Source organism: Siphateles boraxobius, unplaced genomic scaffold (assembly GCF_051911475.1).
Source record: "Siphateles boraxobius isolate OS27281-9 unplaced genomic scaffold, OSU_SipBor_1 1, whole genome shotgun sequence".
Classification (NCBI taxonomy): Eukaryota; Metazoa; Chordata; class Actinopteri; order Cypriniformes; family Leuciscidae; genus Siphateles; species Siphateles boraxobius.
The window spans coordinates 10,865,894-10,887,238 of record NW_027508699.1 but is presented as its reverse complement, the minus strand read 5'-3'; the positions used below and the strand labels follow the sequence as shown (position 1 = coordinate 10,887,238).

The 21,345-nt window shown below is 38.1% G+C and overlaps 1 protein-coding gene and 1 long non-coding RNA gene across 2 annotated transcripts; one reads left to right on the top strand and one right to left on the bottom strand.

Annotated features, from left to right (window-relative positions):
* The first annotated feature begins 5,983 nt into the window (after positions 1-5,983).
* On the top strand, positions 5,984-11,496 carry LOC143711478 (uncharacterized). Its single transcript, XM_077203009.1, has 5 exons — positions 5,984-6,178; positions 9,177-9,285; positions 9,517-9,633; positions 10,841-10,919; positions 11,006-11,496. Exons 1-5 carry the CDS (start codon positions 6,081-6,083, stop codon positions 11,095-11,097), a joined length of 495 nt encoding a protein of 164 aa, XP_077059124.1. The 5' UTR covers positions 5,984-6,080; the 3' UTR covers positions 11,098-11,496.
* A 438-nt stretch (positions 11,497-11,934) lies between these two features.
* On the bottom strand, positions 11,935-20,162 carry LOC143711435 (uncharacterized). Its single transcript, XR_013194852.1, has 3 exons — positions 20,065-20,162; positions 19,576-19,673; positions 11,935-12,202 (listed from the first exon to the last, which is right to left on the bottom strand). It is a non-coding gene; the product is annotated as an uncharacterized LOC143711435 (long non-coding RNA).
* Positions 20,163-21,345: the final 1,183 nt, after the last annotated feature.

Genomic DNA, 21,345 nt, shown 5'->3' with positions numbered 1-21,345 from the left:
CATTGATTTTGTGTAATATAATTCTATATAGTTATCCGTTTTATTGTATTATGAGAGTTACTTCCTGATCGTGAAAATAATGCTTGAAACTTATGGTCATTTTATATAAATATACTTTATTTCACAAGAACATGTGCAGCATGCATTTTTCTTTATGTAAAATAATGTCAAAAATCTAAAAAGAGAGAGAAAATCCGGCATTGTTTTAAAAGAAACCATAAAAATGTACCGTACTTCAAATAATAGCCGAGTCCCAAATAGACGATTGTCTCTTTACACGCCTGGTGTGGCTGCAGGTCTGGGTAAATATAAGTCCGGTCTCAAATAGAGGTCGGGTCTGTTTTTTAGTTTCAGGTTGTATTAAATCTTCTAAAACCCGTCAGATCGTCCGCTTTTTGGCGGAATAGAATGACTGCTGCGCATGACAGGGCGCTTAACTAGCAGAGAGAGAGAGAGCCCCGGCCGCGCGCGCGCACTCTCACGTCTTCAAACAACACGAGCACTGTCTTGCTCTTTATTTGTCACATACCAGTTATAGTTCATACAACGAGCAGTGACTCACTGTGTAATAAAAACATACCCTAATTATTATTTAAAAGGTGCAACAATTTTTAATATTTTTAAATACTTGCAAAAATAACCATGCTTGTGTCATTGTAAATAATTCCGCCCCTCCCTCACTTCCGGTTCTGGCGCTGGGGTTCTGGCACTGGGGTTCTGAAACTGGTGGTGCTGCGGGTCTGCAGCTGGATATATCTCCCAAAACCAGGCGTCTGTGGATGAGAATCCACAACAAGGACTGGTGGGACGTTGTCCTGCTTCACTTCACATACGCGCGAGTAAAATGAGAATTTTAGAATGACGGGAAACTTATTAATATTATACTTTATTCAACAGGAAAAACAGCTCGTTCCGCGCGTTATACTCATTATGTTTATTTAACGTCCTTGCACATGTGCAGTCCTTTCAGTTTCGGTTTCCAATCAAGTGGTTACATGTTTTCTCTATCGGATTACATAAGGGATAAACCACCCCTTTCAATCCGATCGATATGTCATTCGGATCGAGCTCAATCGGATCGATTAAGGTGTTTACATGAGGGTTTTTTAGTCCGATCGAGCCGTCAATCCGATTATAAGTGTCCATTTGTCAACCATGGTGTCAACTCAACGTGGTCCGGAGAGGGTGTGTGAAACGGGTAAAGAAATGAATGAACCATAGCAAGACTCATGTTTATGTTCTACTGTTCTATGGTTATTATGTTATTATATTTTATAATTTATTTTATGTACATTTTGTTCAAAATGTTTTCAATACCCTTTTGCACATTTTATCTATGTTCAGTAGCTCTTTAGCTCAAGCAAATCCACAATTAAATTATTTTTTATAAGGTCGTCTGTTGACTGCTGTATATAAAACCCCTTCAAGAGACAACAAGCTGTTGTTACCTCAGGGGAGGAGGGGAGTAAGCAAAAATAAATAAATAATAATAATAATAGAGTACCGGCACCTCTTTTGGGCCACTTAAAGCACTGGTTGGGAGGGAAATGATAGGGGAAATGTTGATCCAGGAGCATGTTTTACTTGGTGAAATCACATTCATGTGGGGTGACAGAGGGTGCACACGAACAAAATGCTGAGTTTTAAAACAGAGCATGCATTCCTAACAGGCAGAATATATATACACTACATCATATATAGGCAAGATTGAGGATCCAGGGGAGGTGGGGTCGCCACTTACATTTCATCAAATTTGAAATCACAATTAATTACTCCTAAAGTGATGCCTGAGCTTTTTGAAGGTATCTTTGTTAAGGTTATTCTTCCTGCAAATAAACAAGTAATAATTGGAAATATATATCGCGCATCAACATCTTCCAATTTAGAGTCTGTTCGAAGCATCCTAGCCACTGTTTCATCGTTTGGTGACTCATCAGAAATTATTCAGTTGGGGGATTTCAATTTAAACTGGACTGGTCCTGGTACTCTCACGGAACGTGACATGTTCAACGGTTTAAATTTTACACAAATTATTATAAGTGCCTACAAGAATCATTCCGAATTGCAAATCTCTTCTTGACTGGATATTAGTCACACATCCCAACAGAATAATAAAATCTGGTGTTCTTTCGGATTGTTTCAGCGACCATTCTATCATATATTGCATTTGGAAAATTTCAACTCCCCATCTTTCTCTGAAATGTATTAGGATCTGTAACATGAAATTATTTAACAGTGATTTATTTATAAATGATGTGAGAAAGATAAATTGGAATAGACTTAGCCTAATTCCTGATCCCTGGCCCTGACGGCATTGAGGGTAAGTTTATTAAACTTTCTTCATATGTCCTATCCTCTCAATTGGCTGAGATCTTTAATTTGTCATTTTTAACCCATGAAGTGCCTCTGGCATGGAAGTGTACCAAAGTCATTTCATTGTATAAAGGAGGGGACACCCAAAACATGAACAATTATAGACCTATCTCAATAATTAATAGTATTGTGAAAATTTTTGAGAAAATTATCTTCGATCAATTATCTAACTATCTCTCTGATAACAATTTACTATCTCAATGCCAGTCAGGTTTCAGGAAACACTTCTCAACTACCGCTGCACTTTTGAAATTAACAAATGATATTTTTTTCTAGTTTTGATAACAATATGTGTACTGGTGTCATCTTCTTAATATTTAATTGGCCTTTCCCGTTAATCTCCTCTGTGGTTTAACTCATTTTTCCATCACCGCCGCCAGTGTGTGTCCTTCAGGGGCAGTCAGTCGAATTTTACAAGTGTAGATAAAGGCATACCCCAGGGTTCTTCGCTTGGGCCTTTGTTATTTCCATTTTTATTAATGACTTGCCACTCTGCTGTTCAGAATGTAACATTCATCTTTATGCAGATGATACAATAATATATTGCTCTAAATTGAATATTCCGGACATAAATTATTCCTTACAACATGATTTTGATTCTGTACAGCGGTGGCTGTCATTTAATAGACTCCTGCTGAATAAATCAAAATCTTATTGTATGCTTTTCAGAATAAAAATAGAAATAATCTTAATCTGCATTTTCTGATTCTTCTACTCTAGAGCAAACCGAAAAATTGAAATATCTCGGTGTTTGGCTAGAAAATGATCTTTCATTCAAAGCTCATATGCACGCGCTTAACAACAAAATTAGCTTTCGTCTTAAAACATTATATCAATCGATAGACTGCTTTAACTTTCCGGTTAGGAGAAGAATAGTCTCTCAGTTGTTGCTACCTATACTGGACTATGCAGATATTATATATGCTAACACTACTGCTACATGTTTACATTCTCTTGATGTGGTATACAACAGCCTGTGCCGATTCGCTCTTCGCCGCCCCTACAGGACACATCATTGTGTGATGTATGAACAGCTGTCCTGGCTTGCACCTTCAGCCCGAAGACAATATCATTGGTTTCAGCTTATTTTTAAATGTATTTACTTCCAATATCCATATTACTTATCGCAATATTTAGTGCCTTACAGTTCACAATATAACCTTCGTCACAACGAACAGATCTTGTTTACTGTCCCTATAGTTAAGAGAGAAATTGGGAAATATGCTTTCTGTGTTAGAGCCCCTCGTGACTGGAACAGTCTTCCTGCATCTATTCGCTCGCTTACGTCTTTTCCTCTGTTCCGAACTGCTCTGTTAACACATCTTCAGAACACTTTTCTATGTTTCTAGCATTTCAGATTTAGCATTGATATGTGTCATGTTATGAGACCGGTTCATGAGGTTCATCGTCTAGAGACACAGTTACATAAAGGTACATATTACAAACGTGCATTGTGGTGAAAGGCAGCAGACTCTGCCTTGTGTGGATGCATCCAGTTTTGACCACAACAGATGTGGTAATTTGATTGGATGTCATTTATTTGATCTTTTACTGCAAAACCATTTTCCTGTTTTTAGTTATTTATTTATTTATGAACATGTATTGGAGGATCAGCCCCATGAGATGAAACATCTCGTTTTCATGGGGTTCCTCAGGATCATGTCCAAACAACATTAAACAGCAAAACAACAGAGTAGATACAAAATACAAAATAATTTAAAAAAAACGTAACCACACACTCAGTAACACGCACCACGCATACCCACGCCTTCCCACACACACACACAAGCTCTCACTATCCCCCCCATCACAGATAAAGTAAAGTAAGTCATAGTGGTTCCCGAACTGTGGTATGTATACCACTGCACACAATTTATTTTATACCACTTTAAAATAAAACCTTTTTAATCTAAGACTCAGCATGAAGTTGCTTTGGAAGTCAAGCGTTTTACGAGGGGTGTTTAGTGTAAGAAGTATAAAGTAACTGGTGTAACATATAGCATAAAACACAATTGTAATGGACTCCTCACTGGCCTTCCCAAAAAGACCATAAGACAGTTGCAGCTCATACAGAACGCTGAGCAGAACCAGAAAATATGAACACATCACACCAGTCCTCAGGTCTTTACACTGGCTTCCAGTTACATATAGGATTGATTTTAAAGTATTATTACTGGTATATACATCACTAAATGGCCTAGGACCTCAATACATTGCAGATGCTCACTGAATATAAACCCAACAGATCACTCAGATCATTAGGATCACATCGGCTAGAAATACCAAGGGTTCACTCTAAGCATGGCGAGTCTGCTTTTAGCTACTATGCCATCCGCAGCTGGAACAAACTTCCAGAAGAGATCAGATGTGCTCCTACAGTAGTCACATTCAAATCCAGACTCAAAACACATCTGTTTAGCTGTGCATTTACTGAATGAGCACTGTGCCACTGTTCGTCCGACTGTTCGTACTGTATTTTATTTGATTATTTTTTTATTCTAATTATTCTGATTTCTTTAGATTATTTCTGTATTTTATCTTTTATTCTAAACTGTTTTAATTATTCTGATTTCTTTTGATTATTTTAATTTCTTCTATGTAAAGCACTTTGAATTACCATTGTGTATGAAATGTGCTATATAAATAAACTTGCCTTGCCTTGCCTAACTGCATGTAAAAAATGCATAGGCATATATTTGTAATCGACTACCGTTCAAAGGTTTGGGGTTGGTAAGATTTTTGAATGTTTGTTTCTTACTGTATGCTTACTAAGGCAGCAATTATTCGACAGTAATATTGTGAGATATTATTAGTTATTTTAAAATTTAACAAAAATCTTTTCAGTTTAATATATTTAATAATGTAATTTATTCAATTTTCAGCATCATTACTTCAGTGTTCAGTGTCACATGATCCTTCAGAAATCATTCTTATATGATGATTTGCTGCTAAAGAAACATTTATAATTATTATCATCCATGTTGAAATCAATTGTGCCACTTAATATGTTTGTGGAGACACACACAAAAAAATCAGGGTTCTTTGATGAACAGAAAGTTAGAAAGAACAGAATTAACTTAAAATAGAAATATTTTGTAACATTATAAATGCTTTTAATGTCACTTTAGATCAATTAATGCATCCTTGATGAATAAAATGATTAATTTCTTAAAAATAAAAACTTACCGACCACAAACTTTTGAACAGTACACAATAAATACATTTACAGCTCATATTTGATACAAAGACATTTGTCCAGTTGTTGCTGTCTACACCAAGCTTGTGAATCTTTTTGCAATTACTATATAAAAACTGTTTCAAATCATTAATAGATATGAAAGGCTGTTTGTGTCTGTCTTTGTGTACAGCATAAATAAAAGGCATATCATCCCTCAGAAGTTACACATATTACTAAACAGCCTTTAAACACACTCAATCAGAGCACAAATCTGTGTCAAACACAGATCAGCTGACTTAGAACAGACTAACACATGTATGGCATCTCTAATTAGACAAAAGGGCCCACATTTAATGGCCAAACACTTCAGTTTCTGGAGCTCACGTGACGTGGCCTTGGCTAATCAATGCTGGGGCTCCACTTCCCATCTGAGCCCACATGACAGTTCTGATCAGACCCCACTATAAAACTCAAGCACGTCTCTGTCTGTTCATCGCCAGGACGCACAGACCTCTGAGAAATCTTCACCATGCAAACAAGAACGTTGCTTCTGGCTCTCACCCTGACCATGGGGTCCAGTCTGATGGCAACTGGAGAACCGCTCCACGCTCAGTGCAGAATCATTTGGTAAGATGCCGCTTGACTGGAGAATTTTATTTTATTGAAATTTTTCTTTGTGTACATATACTGGAAAGATTGTTTCAGCTGCCGTCAGTGTATTTGCAAGTGGGTCATTCCTTGTCAGTCACATGGTAAAGGCCCGTTCACACCAAGAGTGATGATTGTAACAATAACTAGACTGTATTCACAGCAGCGACATCTTTGAGTTTTAGCGGGAATGAAAATGAGGCTGCATGCATGTGAGGGATAGACATACATCTCTTTAGTGTGTTGTTCTGTTATTTAATGTGCTTTTGAATTGTTCTGCTGACGAAACACTACAAAATATCTTTCATAGGAATTTCAGTAGACAAAAAAACCCCCCAGATAATATGAGCTGTGGAAAATGATAAGTAATCTAGGAGCTCTAAACAGCTTTTTACAGCTAATGCCATTGAAAACACAGTAAGTCTATATATCCCTCACAGCCTCGCTTTCATATGTCACGCGCTGCTCTGAAAAAGGTCTATAGCATCCATACCTGCGAACTAAATCTTCTGTTTATTCTAAGTGTGCTAGCAGTTTTGTCGTCTGCCACTTTAAATGCTCAAGCTCTTTTAAGTCTGGGCGATTCTGATTGGCTCTCAATATTTTTATTGTTCCAATGTCTGCGAATATCGCTCTGAGAGTGATTCCAACAATATCATTTTTTATGTGCTATTTTCGTTAGGCCGTGTGTCCACCAAAGTGTTTTTAGCCAGCTGAAAACGCTAGACGCTCTGCTGAAAACGCCTAGCTGTGGGCGCTTGAGAGCGTTTTGGCAGCACTTCGTTTTTTCGGTTGAGACGATTCGTTGCTATGATACAGAATATCCGCAGCACAGTTTACTTGTGACTGATTTCGTAGATAATTTTGTTTCATACTAAAAATAAAATTTTCATCCATTTTGTTCAGTTAGCTCTGCTGGTTGATGTTGTTGTACAGAAAGAATGTTGTGACAGTTGGTCGGTGTGGTATTTGTCCCGCCCCTCCTCCACTGAGATTGGACGGCTGTGTAAAAAGTGACAGTGATGAGCGCAGCGTTTTACCCAAAGTTGAACAGTTTTCAACTCTCGGCGACCAGCAAAAAACGCGCTTGAGCGTTAAATACACTCTCAGTGCCTCGATACGCTCATGGCGTTTAAAAAACGCGGCGCTCCCATTGAAAACAATTAGAATTTTACGCCAGGTGCGTGAAAAACGCTTTGGTGGACACACGGCCTTATAGTTGTAGTGTGAACGATTTTTAGAACTATATCTTTATCGTCCCTGGTGTGACCGTGCTTTAAGATTTTTATGTGTGGTTATCAGTATCAAGCCCAATTTATACTTCTGCGTCGAACTCACACAGTAGCTACGTTGTAGCTACTACCCTACGGTACCGTGCTCTCGAAAATTTCTACGCGGACCGCAAACGCTGTGATTGGTCTGCTAGAACCCCGCCCTCGGGTTTCACATGCTCCGTCGACACGGACAACGACGCAGAAGTAGCCTATAAATCAGCACTTTATTTTACAGTACGTGCACTTACGTGTATTACTTACCTAAGAAAGTACTGGTAATATAAGATAACTACGCGGGTTAAGGTTAGGTGTATGGGTAGGTTCAGGGTTAGTTCCTTATTACCCATTGCAATTACTATAATAAGTACATAGTATGCATGGGGAACAGTGCTACCCAGTATACATATAGTCTAACACTTAATAAATGTAACATCAGTATAACTTGTATAATATATAACAGTATAATGTACAATATTATCACAATAGGCATATCTATTGTTAACTAAAAATATTTTTGGTTATTGAAATAAAATATAAATATTAGATGAAAATCGAAGTATAAGATGAAGTACTTAAATGTCTCAAACTATAGGTAGAAATATTTGGTTACACTTTATTTTAAGGTGTCATTGTTACAGTGTAATTATATAAGTACTGAGGAATAATAATTAACTACATGTACTTACTATAGAGTTAGTGTAGGATTAGGTTTTGGTTGAGGGTTAGTTCCATGTAATTATCCATAATTTACTGTTATTACTATGCATGTAACATATCACTGTAAAATGTGTTACCAAATTTTTGAAAATATAAAAATAAAAGCTCATTAAAAACTATTATTCAACCTATTATTTAAATAATACTAAAATATCACTGGATATTTTGTCCTTTCTAACTTTGAGTTTTAGGGCTGTGATTCACATCTTATATTTTATTTTATTTTATGATGTTTTCAGTCAACAGTAAGAATTTTGGAGGGGAAAAAGTTTACACTACTCTTGTACTTCAATCATGTTGTTCTGTATTGAAAAATGTTACTTTGTAGTCTAAAGTACTTCATAATCTGAGAATGTTGTTTTTAGCTATATACTGACTAACAATATACAGATATATTTTATAAAGTGACCATAAAAAGTATTTGGACACTTATGCTTCAGAATGAATGAACGAACGTCATTGCACCATATAACAAAATATCTACATTACATTTGTTTTTATTCATAATCATATTTTACAAGCAAAATATTTCACAAGATAAAGGGGGGGGTTTTAATGATCAAATAATAATGTTGTTTAAAATGAAGTTGAGTAAAAGTTACAGCATAATTTTTCTGCAGATTCCAGTTAATGTTCCATTGTTGATGATATTTTTGAATAAAAAAAAGTTTAATAACACTCTTACTAAGACAAATCAACAATCTTATGATGATTGAGCTGCATGAAAAACCAAGACAAATCGTAAACTTATGACTAGCATCACAAGGCTAGGATCTTTTATCTCTATCATCCATGCAAATTTTTCACAGTGACTGATCCTCCACATACTGTACACTTTCATAAAGATCATTTGATATGCATGATGCAAGTATAGTATGTCTGAATTCTGTCATTTTAGTCTCGCACCAGATCCACAATCCAATTTACAAATTCACGCCACCTAGAACCACATGACATTGCATTGAAGCTCTCTGATTATTCATCAGGCTCTTCGGGATCCCGTGCCAGGACGTTTTTGTGAGTCTGGTGAACCAGATCAAGGAGTGGAGGGGCATGTCTGGCTGTATGACTGTTGGACAGAGATGCCTGTATGAAGTAAGCTAGCCTATATTTAATCCTAAGTATTAAACTTGTATTGACATGTACAGGTTGAGTATGCAAACGTTTTCGGCATGCAAGTGTTTTCACAAAAACATCCAATTGTTTTTGATCTTTTTTGCCATTTATTGTAATAATCCAATGAGATTTGTGTATGCACAAGGAGTCTGACAACAGTATATTTACCAAGAACTATATTCAAATCTAGTGAACTGTTGTCTTCCTCAGCTGGTTTCTGCCACACCTTTCCACATCGTAGCCAAACACACCTCCAGACAGTGGACCAGCAAGCAGGACCTGACCTTTCACCTGGTGGCAACCGAAGAGTCTGTCTGTAGAGTGACGGTAAAATGCTCTGCTTCCAATGTTTCGTTTCAGAATATACAAGAACAAATGGGAGATAGATAGTGGGGTTAATAACAAGAAATGTGTATTGCTGGACTTGTCTTGTCACGCAAGAACTCAACATTCTCAATGACATTTATGTCATTTTGTGCCAGAACAAATTTGCTTTGGCACAAAGACATTTATCCTGTTGTTGCTAGATTAAAAGTACTTTAGCCAGCTGAAGAATTTATTTAAAACATTAAAACCCTAGTGTTCGGTACCGAGTCGGTACTGAAATGTTTCAAATGTGACGATACCAGAATTTCCCTTACGGATTCTTAAACACCTCTGGTAGGCCATTGTGTTCACGCGCTCAGACATACAGTATATGTTGAGCGCGTGAACACAATTGCCAATCACAGATATGTTGAGCTCGTGAACACAATGGCCAATCAGAAGTGTTTAAGAATCAGTTCAACAGCGCTCAAAATGTTAGAAGGAAATTCTGGTCTCTTCACATTTTTTTATTTCAGTACTGACTTGGAACCGAAGTTGTTACTTTGATAACACTATAAAACCCATAATATTGTAAAATATCATCACAATTTAGGCCAGAGTTTCTCAAATCTTCCAGAGTTAAGCTCCGACCCTGATCAAACACGTGAACAAGCTAATCAAGGTCTCCGGGATCATTCGAAAATCACAGGTTGAATGGTTTGATCAGTGCTTGAGGTAAGCTCTGCAGGGCAGGGTTTGGACCGGATACTCAATTGGTTCCTCAAATCCTCCAGGACCGTATTTGAGGAACCCTGATTTAGGCAGTGTGTCGTAATTGCCGTCTCCAGCTCCGTACAGAAGTTCTGACGATTTTGCGACCCGCTCAGATTTTGCCTCCTCCAATGAATATTTGAATGCTCCCGATCCCTGAATGGATGCAGCCTGAATCACAATGACACCCTTATCGTTCATTGGCCACAGGAGAACTGGCCGGCTGACTGAGCTTGGTTTCTCCCAAGGTTATTTTTTTCTTCATTCTATCAACTGATGGAGTTTGGGTTTCTTGCCACTGAATCTGTATATTCTATATTACCTAAAAATCTTGATGTCAGCCATTTTCTCTCTTTTGAAAACTGCTGAACCACAAAGTAGCTAACTATTCCTTCACAAGGATTTTCATAATTTTGGCTTCCCTTTTTTCTCTCTCTCCTTTTTGCCACTGCCACAGGCTTATGCCATCTCAAAAGCGTGGGCCAGGCTGGAAGACAACGGCACAACCTACTGCACCCTCTACAACCTCGTGGAGGGTGAGACTGAGACTTCTTGCTATGATGGCTTTGATAAATATAGCTTTTTTTTGTGCAGTCATGCAGTGTTTTGTGTGCATTTGCAGGCAGCGGGCTGGTGGATGCTGAGGGCTATAAGATGTACACCAATGAATGGATCTGTCTAGAGTACTCGACCGCCAACTGCACCATCTACTGATGAGATCTGACGGTCTTCGATATGATTTAATACACTGACAAAGACCACAGAACATTTATGAATTGCTCTTTATTCTCCAAGTGAAGCTTTTAGTATTTCTGCAATCTCTCATATACAGTTCTTTAGCTATTTGTTGTTACTAATGCTTGACAGGATCCGCAAAATGCATTATTTTTTAAAAAGGCAAATAATTGTGCCATCATTGTGCCTGATGATACCTGATGGTCGAAACGTTGCGCTTTTAATAAAAGTTGTTTTTTGAGTTGTCAATTCAGTGTGCCGACATCACGCTTCTTTTTTCTATCTATTGTTTGTTGTCTTGCACCTGAGCCCACTTAGGGTGTGTGGGATGTGCACAAAAAACGGCAAATAAACAATAAAAAGAGTTGTTGAATGGCACTATTTGTAAAGTGTTGTTTCTGTTCCAAATTTCTCCATTGTCATTGTAATTTTATTTGATATATTGCAACATGATCGTATGGTGCATCGGGTTCAGGAAATGTCTCTAAAAGATCCAATACCATACTTCCAGTGTAGGAGGGAGGTTTATAAGGGACTTGCAGGTTAGATTTTGATTTGGCCTGTAAACAACCACCTAGCAACCCCCTAGTTACCACCCACAATACCCTAACAACTTAAATTTGCTTAGCAACCACAGAGCAACACCCTGGCAACCACAAAGAACAATTTAGCATCATGGTGGCAAGTTTGTTTTTTCAGTAAATGTAATGTAAATGTGATCTGAGAAATACATAGAAACCAAATTATGATCAAATAAGACAGATCTAATAAACAAACAAAAATACATAAAATAAAACAAAAACAAAATCTGTTATCTGCAAAAACGGTTTATTTGCTGTCCAGAGCCAAGTTGCATTTGATTCTTAACAGCACATATTACTGTATAAATGACACACGATTAAATGCTCTGAAAAGACATATACACAAAGAACAAAACCACAGTTATAACTTGACCTTACTAACAATGAATACTACAGCACTATAGTTGACAATATTAATAGGATTTCTAGGAGCCTCTCCTATCGATTTTTCTCACTGTGATGGAGGTCGTTGCTCTTTGTTGAGAAGGAATGAAACTTTCGATCTGAAAGGAAAGAGAGCATTATAGAACTTTATTGAGGTCTAATTTGATGTTTAATAGCCTATTCATATCAGTGCAAACACTTAAAACAATGAAAAGTTATACAGTACAAATAAGAAATATTCTATTTAATATAATGAGCCATTCAAAAGTAAATATTCAAAACCGGTGCATTTGTGATTTTTAGCTGATGTAGGCTACAAAGTCACTTCACTTCTAAATGCCCAGGAGATGTGCCTAATTAATGTCTTTGTGCAGGGCCTGAATCTAGTTTTGGAAAATAGGGGGGAAATCCCCCTTTAGGTGATTCTTATGGGGGGGATTTTTTTTATTTGAGGGGGGAGTGTTTATTTGTGTGTTTACAATGGGGTAATTTTTTTAGTTTACACAACAAAAGGAAGCTTGATTTAAATCTTTGAATTAAATTGAAAAAAAGTAGCACAAATAAATACATGAAATAAAGAGAAAAGTTTAGGTCTAACACTAGTATTCAGAAATACTACAGAAATGGAAAAAAGTAATCAAATGTAAAATAACACGGAATAACACGTCACGGTGCTGATCCACTTGTCCGTGCGACACCTCTGTCGCGCCGCGCTCCACTTTATTCCTATGGGTGACGTCAAGCGACTTTGTCGCGCCCGCAAAGCATTCCGGGAAGGCGGCGCTTCATTTTGAAAATTGCCGCGCGTCAAAAAGCTGGCCGATGCCCATCTTTATGCAAATTAATTCCATTGAACGCGAAACAACTATCCAATATCCAAGTAGAGCATTGGGGGAAGTCTCTCGCAGGTCCTCTGTTCTGATACGCAACATTTCCAGCTTGCTCAAAACCACGCCCCTAGCAGTAAACAGAGGAACGCCCATCAACGTACAAATGTGGGGGAGGCGTCGCGACACCACGCGACAGTTGTGTCGGACAAGTGGATCAGCACCGTCACCCATAGGAATAAAGTGGAGTGCGGCGCAACAGAAGTGTCGCAGGGACAAGTGGATCAGCACCGTAACTGTACGTTCACACCGATGCCGACTTGAGCTTCCAAAGCTACCGGAAGTCATTCGTTTTCAATGGAAGCTGGCTTCTCTCAGCTGCCAGGAGCATCAAATCCATGGCCGTTGCGTTTTGGGCGTTTTGAGCATCAATCAAAAAGTTGAAAGTAGCTCAACTTTATGGTAATGAGCTATGACGCGGTTCAGCGGCAAGCAGCGGCAAAACGCCAGCAACAAATCAGAATATAGACGTCCATCGCGCTGGCTGATTCCAGAGAAACATACGGTGTAAACTTTCGTTCCTACCAAAACATTAGTTCCGAGAAAATGGAGGAGAAGCTAATAATATCGGCGATATGACGTTGTTTGCTTATAGGGACCAGTTACAAAAGAACGAGGCATGGGATAAAATAGCTGGGATAGTTTACATTTTTGTCCTGAAAGTTGAACTTATTTTAACTTTTTTAAGTTTTTTAAACGCTGTGACATGCGCGAGACGCGGCAAAAGCCACGAAGCTCGAGCACAGTCTAGCGCATGTTTACATAGTTAAATAGAAAAGCAGTGAAGTGGAATGCAAAAACACCAATCTCATGTGACATTTCATGTTGTGTAACTTCTCTTCTCCCTGCTTCGTCACAGCGACCAAAGCGTCAACAAGCTTCCCTGTACTTTTTGACAAGCGTCCTTGACTGGGCGGCCAAAGCTTCTTTGCCGCTCAAGTCGGCGGCGGTGTGAACATACGGTAAAACGCAGTCCGCGCCAATTTCTCCTCTTTTAAAAAGGTCTCCCTGTTGCTAAGCAATCATGAGCCATGTTCTCCATGAGAACGAAGACGTTTCAGCAAAGGATGAGCGCGCAAAAGACCGAACGTGAACGGCCCATTCTGTTTTCATTCTAGTGTCACATGCATTTTCTTTTTGTACTATTTTTAAGACATAACCGATTGTTTTTGAGAGGATACTCCCCAAGACCGGAATTTAGACAATATTGTATGCTTTTGACCGTTAAAGCACTATAATTCGCGAAAAAGAACTCAGTTTTGTTACTCACAAGCTGTTTGTTATGTGGTTTAAAATCGCTTGAATGTTTAAATAGGTAAGACTTTAAAAGACGTACATATTATAAACCTTAGTGACGATGCAATGGCCCGATTGTGCAAGTGACATTTCCATCAAATGTCCCGACTCCTGAAACGCGAGAGTCTAGAGTCGCCGCCTGCAGCTGCAGCGCGATTGGCTTGCCTTGTGCAACCCATTTTGGGAGACAGAGAAGATGCGGCATTGGCTGAATCACTCAAGCTGTTTGTGAAATTGCGTCTCGCAGAAAGTTTTAAAATGACTGATTTGATCTTATACCTTAGGTTAAACTTACTCATACAACCTAGGCCTAGATGCTATACTGAATGAATGTTTGCGGGAATTTCCCGCATTATAAACGCAAGACCTGCGGGAATGATTAAAATGATGCGCAATACCCGCAATCCGCACCGAAATTCGAGCCCTGTTTTCGTGAAATGTTTTGTTTTAAAATGTGCTATCTTTCTTTCACGGTTTGATGTTTGGTTGACCAATGACCAATCAGCGGAAAGGGGCGTTTCATTCCCGCCCATGTAGAGATCGAATATTCAAGCTGTTAAATCCATTTTGGATTTGATGTGTTTCCATTTGGCAAAATAACAAAGTGTAATGAAAACAAAAATACCAAAAAATTACGAGATTGGTTTATGTTCTATGGCTGAATATGTGATAAATTATCAGTTTCTTCACTATCCCGTTTTGAAGGCAAAAACTAGAAAACAAATTATCCAAAGGTACACGGACCGAAATAAAATCATTTCAATAGAAATCTGTGCGATTGGGAATTTCACGTGAGGGTGAGAGATTTCCCCATGATGATTTTTGCATCAGAAGTTGGTCACACGAATACGCAGAGTTGACCAACAGAAAGCTGCTTGGGTTGAAAGTGACTTCTGTGTGAGCGGTGCTTCATACATCGACATGCTTTTTTTTCCCTGTCAGTTTTCACTAATGTGACCTCACCTTTAAAGTCACCATGAAATCAAAATTGACACTTCCATGTTTTATGGAATATAGAGGGTAAGCCTATGTATTGACGTCACTTTCCTGCCGGTAGAAATCCGTTACTGGATTTAATAGGGGAAACTGCGAAAACGGGAGTAAAACAAACTATTGTCAGTTTAAACTTGGATTTGATATAGTGTTGCTTACAACTTAACAAAAAAATCTAGTGATCCATGGATATTTAAATGCAGCCAGGAATCGTGTTTCCTTACATTTATATGTGCCTGATTTCGACACCGGGGAAATAACGTTACATAAAGCAAATTTCCTGTGAACGCTTTATACAAATACAATATAGGTGGGTCGAAATCCGGGTGATCACTTATATCAATCTTATATATCATCATCACATCGTCCAGCCCTAAAACTTGTATAGTTTTTTGTCAGTGGTTATTTAAAAACATCCCAATTATGCAGAATACACAATGGTAAATATTTAATGGATGAGTTGTCAATACAATATATAACAATACAATATATAGGGTATGATTATACCCCAAATTCCGCATATTGACACAAAACGTCCAGTTTCTATGAATTGCAGTGATCCATGTGTTTCTCTGTTCTATAGCTTTAAACAGTCTGTAAAAAAATACCTTAGATTTCATGTCAAATCTAGCAAACTAGATGTTTTAGATGTGTTTTTCGTGGCATTCGCGCTGAAAACAAATGCTGCCACTCAGTCTTTTTTCCTCTTAGAGAGAGTAACTGAAGTCACTCCAGCCGACGGTGACGTCATGCGCATACCCTCTATTGCAGTGGTTCTCAAACTTTTTACAGCAAGTACCACCTAATACAGTAGCATAGTAGTAGGCCTAACTATTCAGCTACAGTTATGCACAGCTCAAAAATGAGGCAGTTTTATTTCTAATAAGAATATTTATTATTGCCAGCCACTTTAAACATCGTAAACACACAGTTTGAATATTAACAATGCACTGTGCTGCTTACATACAGGTAATGATTAAATAATGATTCAATTAAAATGTATTTCACCTAAAAGTTAAATAAAAACTGTAGCCTACTTAAATATTATATTATGAAAATATATTGTACTGAATATTTTAAGTACAGTACAGTTTTTATTTAACTTTTAAGTAAAAAAAAAAAGTTCTGTAATTTTTTTTTTTAAATTAACACAGGCTGTGTATTCATATTTAACATTTTTACACGTAGCTACATTTTAAAATATTGTGGCTGACCCCTGTGAGTTTTTCAAGGCGACCATTATTTAGAATTTATCACTTTATTGTTTCAATGGTGACGCGTCATTGCTTGTCACGTGATTTCAAACGTGACGATTGATTTGACTCACTTTTGACTCACTCCCAGCCTAAAGCGGCCAGTTGATGAATTGCAGTTTAATTCACTTCCGTGTTGGTTTCAAAAGAGAGACAGGGGGTGCTTCTAATTTCTTATTTGTGCATCCTCGTTTCCTTTCCCCGCGTCTCAGCTCCTCCCCCTGTAGGATGTGAGGGAAGGACGCAAGGAAAGAAAATGAGGACGGAGGAATCGAATGACAGCTTTTTTATACATTGGAATACTTGATCACTCGAGCGTCATTTCACAGCGTCATCAGCAGCGCTCAAAGGATCTGCTCTTATGTTGTTGAAGTTTGTTTATTTAAAAAATTCATAATGAATAATAATAAAGCAAGATACCCTGTTGAAATACGTGATATGTGTGGTTTATATAAACTGCAATGGTAAACTATAAATTAAAAAGATTGTGACCGATGTGAAGGGGGAGGAGAATGTATACGTGCGTCACGTTTAGTCAATAAAACACTTCCGCATAGGATACACCTGTGCATCCTCGCTCATAACTCCTCATAGGCTCAAAGCCTCCTCACTTCTCGATCCTCGACTCCTCGCGGTGCAATCATAGACAGTATAAGAAGTGGACAGAGCCATCTCATTGGAACTCAGTGGAGACAGTTGAAGCCCATTTTTAGCGATTTTTTAGCACTTCCATTCCTGACGCGCAGACTCAACCCGACTCAAACTAAGCTTGATGACGTGAGCAACCTGTCTGACAGACGTCAATCTTCTAGTAGCTGTGCGTGAAAATTGCTAACGTTAATCACTTCATATGTATTCACTTACCACATACCGAATTATTTCCAATTCCCCAAAAACGTTGTTGAAATATTTTGTCCCGTTGCTTTTATGGACTCATTATCTATGGGCTTCTCCCTTGACGGGACGTCCCCCCGATTGCCTGCGAGCTTCTCCTCCTGTCTATACGGTAATGTCTCTATTGTGCGACAAAAAGTTGCGTGGTTATGACGCAATCGTTAGCCTGTTTTTAACAAAAACGGCTTCTACGGGGCCATAACGTAAGATACAAAGTAATGGAGTAATGGAGATATATAATGGACAAATGAAGTCTTTGGACGCCTCAGATGTAAAGTTATTCGCTGTCAAAGTGACGCCAAAATGAATGGGAGTCAATGGAATGCTAACAGCAAGTGAAGTTCTGCTACAATGGCGGCTCCCGCGAGGCTTCAACTTCCGGTTGATGGATTACCCCCTTGGGTGCAATTCAAGGGGCAACCTCCCCGTCTCTCTCTTGAAACCAACACGGAAGTGAATTAAACTGCAATTCATCGACTGACCGCTTGAGGCAGGCTGCAAAAGTGAGTCAAATCTGTATCTCCCCCATGTTAAAATCCCCAACTTTACAGCAGAAAAAAATATGTTTACAGCCTGGAGCAAAAAGTGGTTTTGGTCTATATAGCTAATTTTGCCCTTCATGACAACTGTGAGGGGGGTGAATTTTTTTACACCTCATCCGTTTAAATTATATTAAGCCTTAAAGTTCTGCATAATTAAGGGCGTGGCCACTTGCGTGACTGGTGGATTGAGGCTGCTATAACTGCTAGCCGACGTTTGTCTCTGTTAACGTCACCCTCAGCTGCTGTACTTGCCATCTCTGCAGTGTTTGTGCTTTTTTCGGGATTATTTCATACAATTTAATACACGCATTATACCTTTGCCCACGCCGTTGGATTCCGTCGGTGTCGAGTATGGAGAGAACAACCAGCGTTGTATTTCCAGTTGTTTTCCTCGCATGCACTAATGGATGTCTGACAATTTCGTTGCTTTTTGGAGTATACTGTGTAGGCTACACTCGTTATGCGGTACCGTTGCTCTCAAACTTTTAAGTGTTAAATAAAAAGTACCGTGAGAAAATCCTGCAGGTGTCAGTGCTTTCTCTCCGTCCATGCAATAGATACACACCCTTGAATGAGCGCGGATTTCTAGTGCATTTACTTGAACTTCTGAGGTAATATTTTTGGTTTAACCCATTTGAGAAATTGAGAAGCGGCCAAAATCAGATTTTAAAATCAACTGAACTGAATAAAGCTCTTGATGAACTTGACGTGCGATGCCGCACTGACTGACATGTATGCGCATGAATCACTGTCACACGCACAAGCTCAGAGCAATATTGTAAGTTACTGCATGATAATACATTTTTAACTAGCAGAATAATAATGCACCCCGATACACATAGTCTCACTTTTAGTTACGTCTTTTAATTATTATAGTATTTTGAAGGGCAAAAACATGAACTTTAACTATTGGCTTTACTTCTACATTCAGCTGTCACTTTAGCACGAGGCCAGTAGCATAGCATTAGTACCTCAGCTCCACCCACGCTCCGCCTCTTTGCCCATTTTCTTTTATCCGGGAGTGACGAGAGCTGACGCGATGCCAAGATGGCGACGGTTGGCCCCGCCTACTTTAGGCTTCAAAAGCACTCTTCAGAAACCTACGGGTGACGTCACGGACACTACGTCCATATTTTTTTACAGTCTATGGTGCAATTAGAGAATAGAGATGTCCTTCAAGATGGCTGTGCTTGATTGGTTTCCGGGTCATAGGATGGAGGACAGAGGAGCGAGGAGACGAGGAGGGATATTGAGAAGCACCCCAGGTATCTGCACCACTGATCGCAGAGTCAACGAGCACTTTGATCACTTGATTTCAAAAACAAATTTCAGCGTGCTAGATCACCTTATTTAACAAACGAACGGAATACATGCTCTGCAAGTTAACTGGAGATATTTTATTTATTTGTATTGGTACATCCGTGCCGCGAGATGTTTCAAAAGTGGTGGGGACAATATCGACCCTAGCAAAAAGTGGTAGGGACATGTCCTACCCGTCCCACCCTTAAAATACGCCACTGGTGTGGGCCAGTACTTCCGGTGAAACTTCCAGTTATCTGACAGCGAGAGACAGTACCATAATTTTTATACATATACTTTTATAAAGGTGAAGAGCCTAAAGAATTACCTGACGCAGAAGGAGCTCCATCTCAGGTGAATAAGGGCTACTGGACAGATCAACCACAGATTTGACAGCTATCCTCAAACCAGTAATTATTGAAGGGCCTATAAATGAGAAAATTGATAACGTCTTAAATATTACAAATGTAACAAATATATTCCAAATTGCAATAAAGCAATATTTCACCCCCCAAAAATGAAAGTTCTATCATAATTTACTCAACTTAATGTCATTCCAAATCTGTATGACTTAGTTTCAAATTCAGTCTACTGTTGTTTGGGGCCTCTTAGAATTTTCCTAAACATTATTATTTCTTTTGTGTTCCACAGTGAGTAAATGACAGACTTATTTTTTTCTGGTTGAAATATCCCTTTAAACTAAAGTTCACTACTAACAAGTTTATGTGAAATCCACAGCTGTGTCAAATGACACAATGTAGTCTGATTAAAATGGATTTGTTATATTAAAGAAAAATAGCAAAACATGACATTGTACCAGGCTGCTGTGTTGATGGCTCAGAAGTCATTGTCCAGCTATCTGATGTTTCTGTTGTCAGTTCCGTGGTTGTAGGAGCATCTGAGTTCCATTAACCACAATAACCAACAATAAACACACAATACACACACCACAACACCACAATAACCAACATTAATCAAACAGAACAGGTTTTTTGAGTGAATATATAAATGAAAAGGACAATATTTCATATTTATCATAAATCTTTTTCGTTAACTGAATCAGTAAGCCTGTTGAAAGGGTAAAGACTTTGCCAGCAAAATGACCTGAATGTACGAGTAATTCTCCAGTATTTTTGTCATTTTAAGAAGCTGTAAGAGTGTGATCAGTCACTTACCAGTAGTGCTTGATTCTCCAACAGAAAAACACAGAAATCCAACAAACAAGATGAAGTGAAACATTTTCTCCTTGATTCTGCAAATGATCCTTTTGGAGGAATGTGTATGGATACGGTCAGTGACTCGTCAGGTTTTTAGGCTGTATGAGGGCTTTGACTGAAGTGTCAGTCTCATGGGTTTCTATCAATAGAGAGACTGGACACACCCGAGCATTGCCGGAACAAACACAATGGGCCGTAGAAGGAAGTTATTTGCTTTTTTCTTTCGATTCATTGTGGGCCAAAACATTTAATGAATGTAGGGTTTTATTGTTTCTTTCTTTGTTGCTGCCACATAACACAATCATAAGTATTGAAATGAAACAAGACTTGCATTTGTAATTCCATGAAAAATAAAGTCTACACTACTGGTCAAAAGTTTGGAATGATTAATACTTTTTAATGTTTTAGAAAGAAGTTTATTTGGCTGCATTTATTTGGTCAAAATTACAGTAAAAATAGTAATAGTGTGAAATATAATTACAATTTAAAAGAACTGTTTTGTATGAAATTTATTGCTGTGATCACAGCTGAATTTTCAGAATCATTACTCCAGTCTTCAGTGTCACATGATCATTCTAATATGATTATTTATGTACCGCTGTATAATAATAACAACAACAACAACAACAACAGAGCAGCGAATATTAGAATGACTTCTGAAGGATCATGTGACACTGAAGACTGGAGTAATGATGCTGAAAATTCAGCTTTTGACATCACAGGAATAAATTACATTTTACCATATATTATATTATATTAAATAAAGTTAATAATAATAAATAATAATGTATTAATTATTAATATATATATATTTAAAATTGTAATTATACTTCACAATAATACTGTTTTTACTGTATTTTTTTTATAAATATCAAATAAAT

Coding starts and splice junctions, on each gene's coding strand:
- LOC143711478 (XM_077203009.1), top strand. CDS start 6,081: ATGCAAACAAGAACGTTGCTTCTGGCTCTCACCCTGACCATGGGGTCC. Junction 6,179..9,176: donor GCTCAGTGCAGAATCATTTG/GTAAGATGCCGC, acceptor ATTATTCATCAG/GCTCTTCGGGATCCCGTGCC. Junction 9,286..9,516: donor GACAGAGATGCCTGTATGAA/GTAAGCTAGCCT, acceptor TGTCTTCCTCAG/CTGGTTTCTGCCACACCTTT.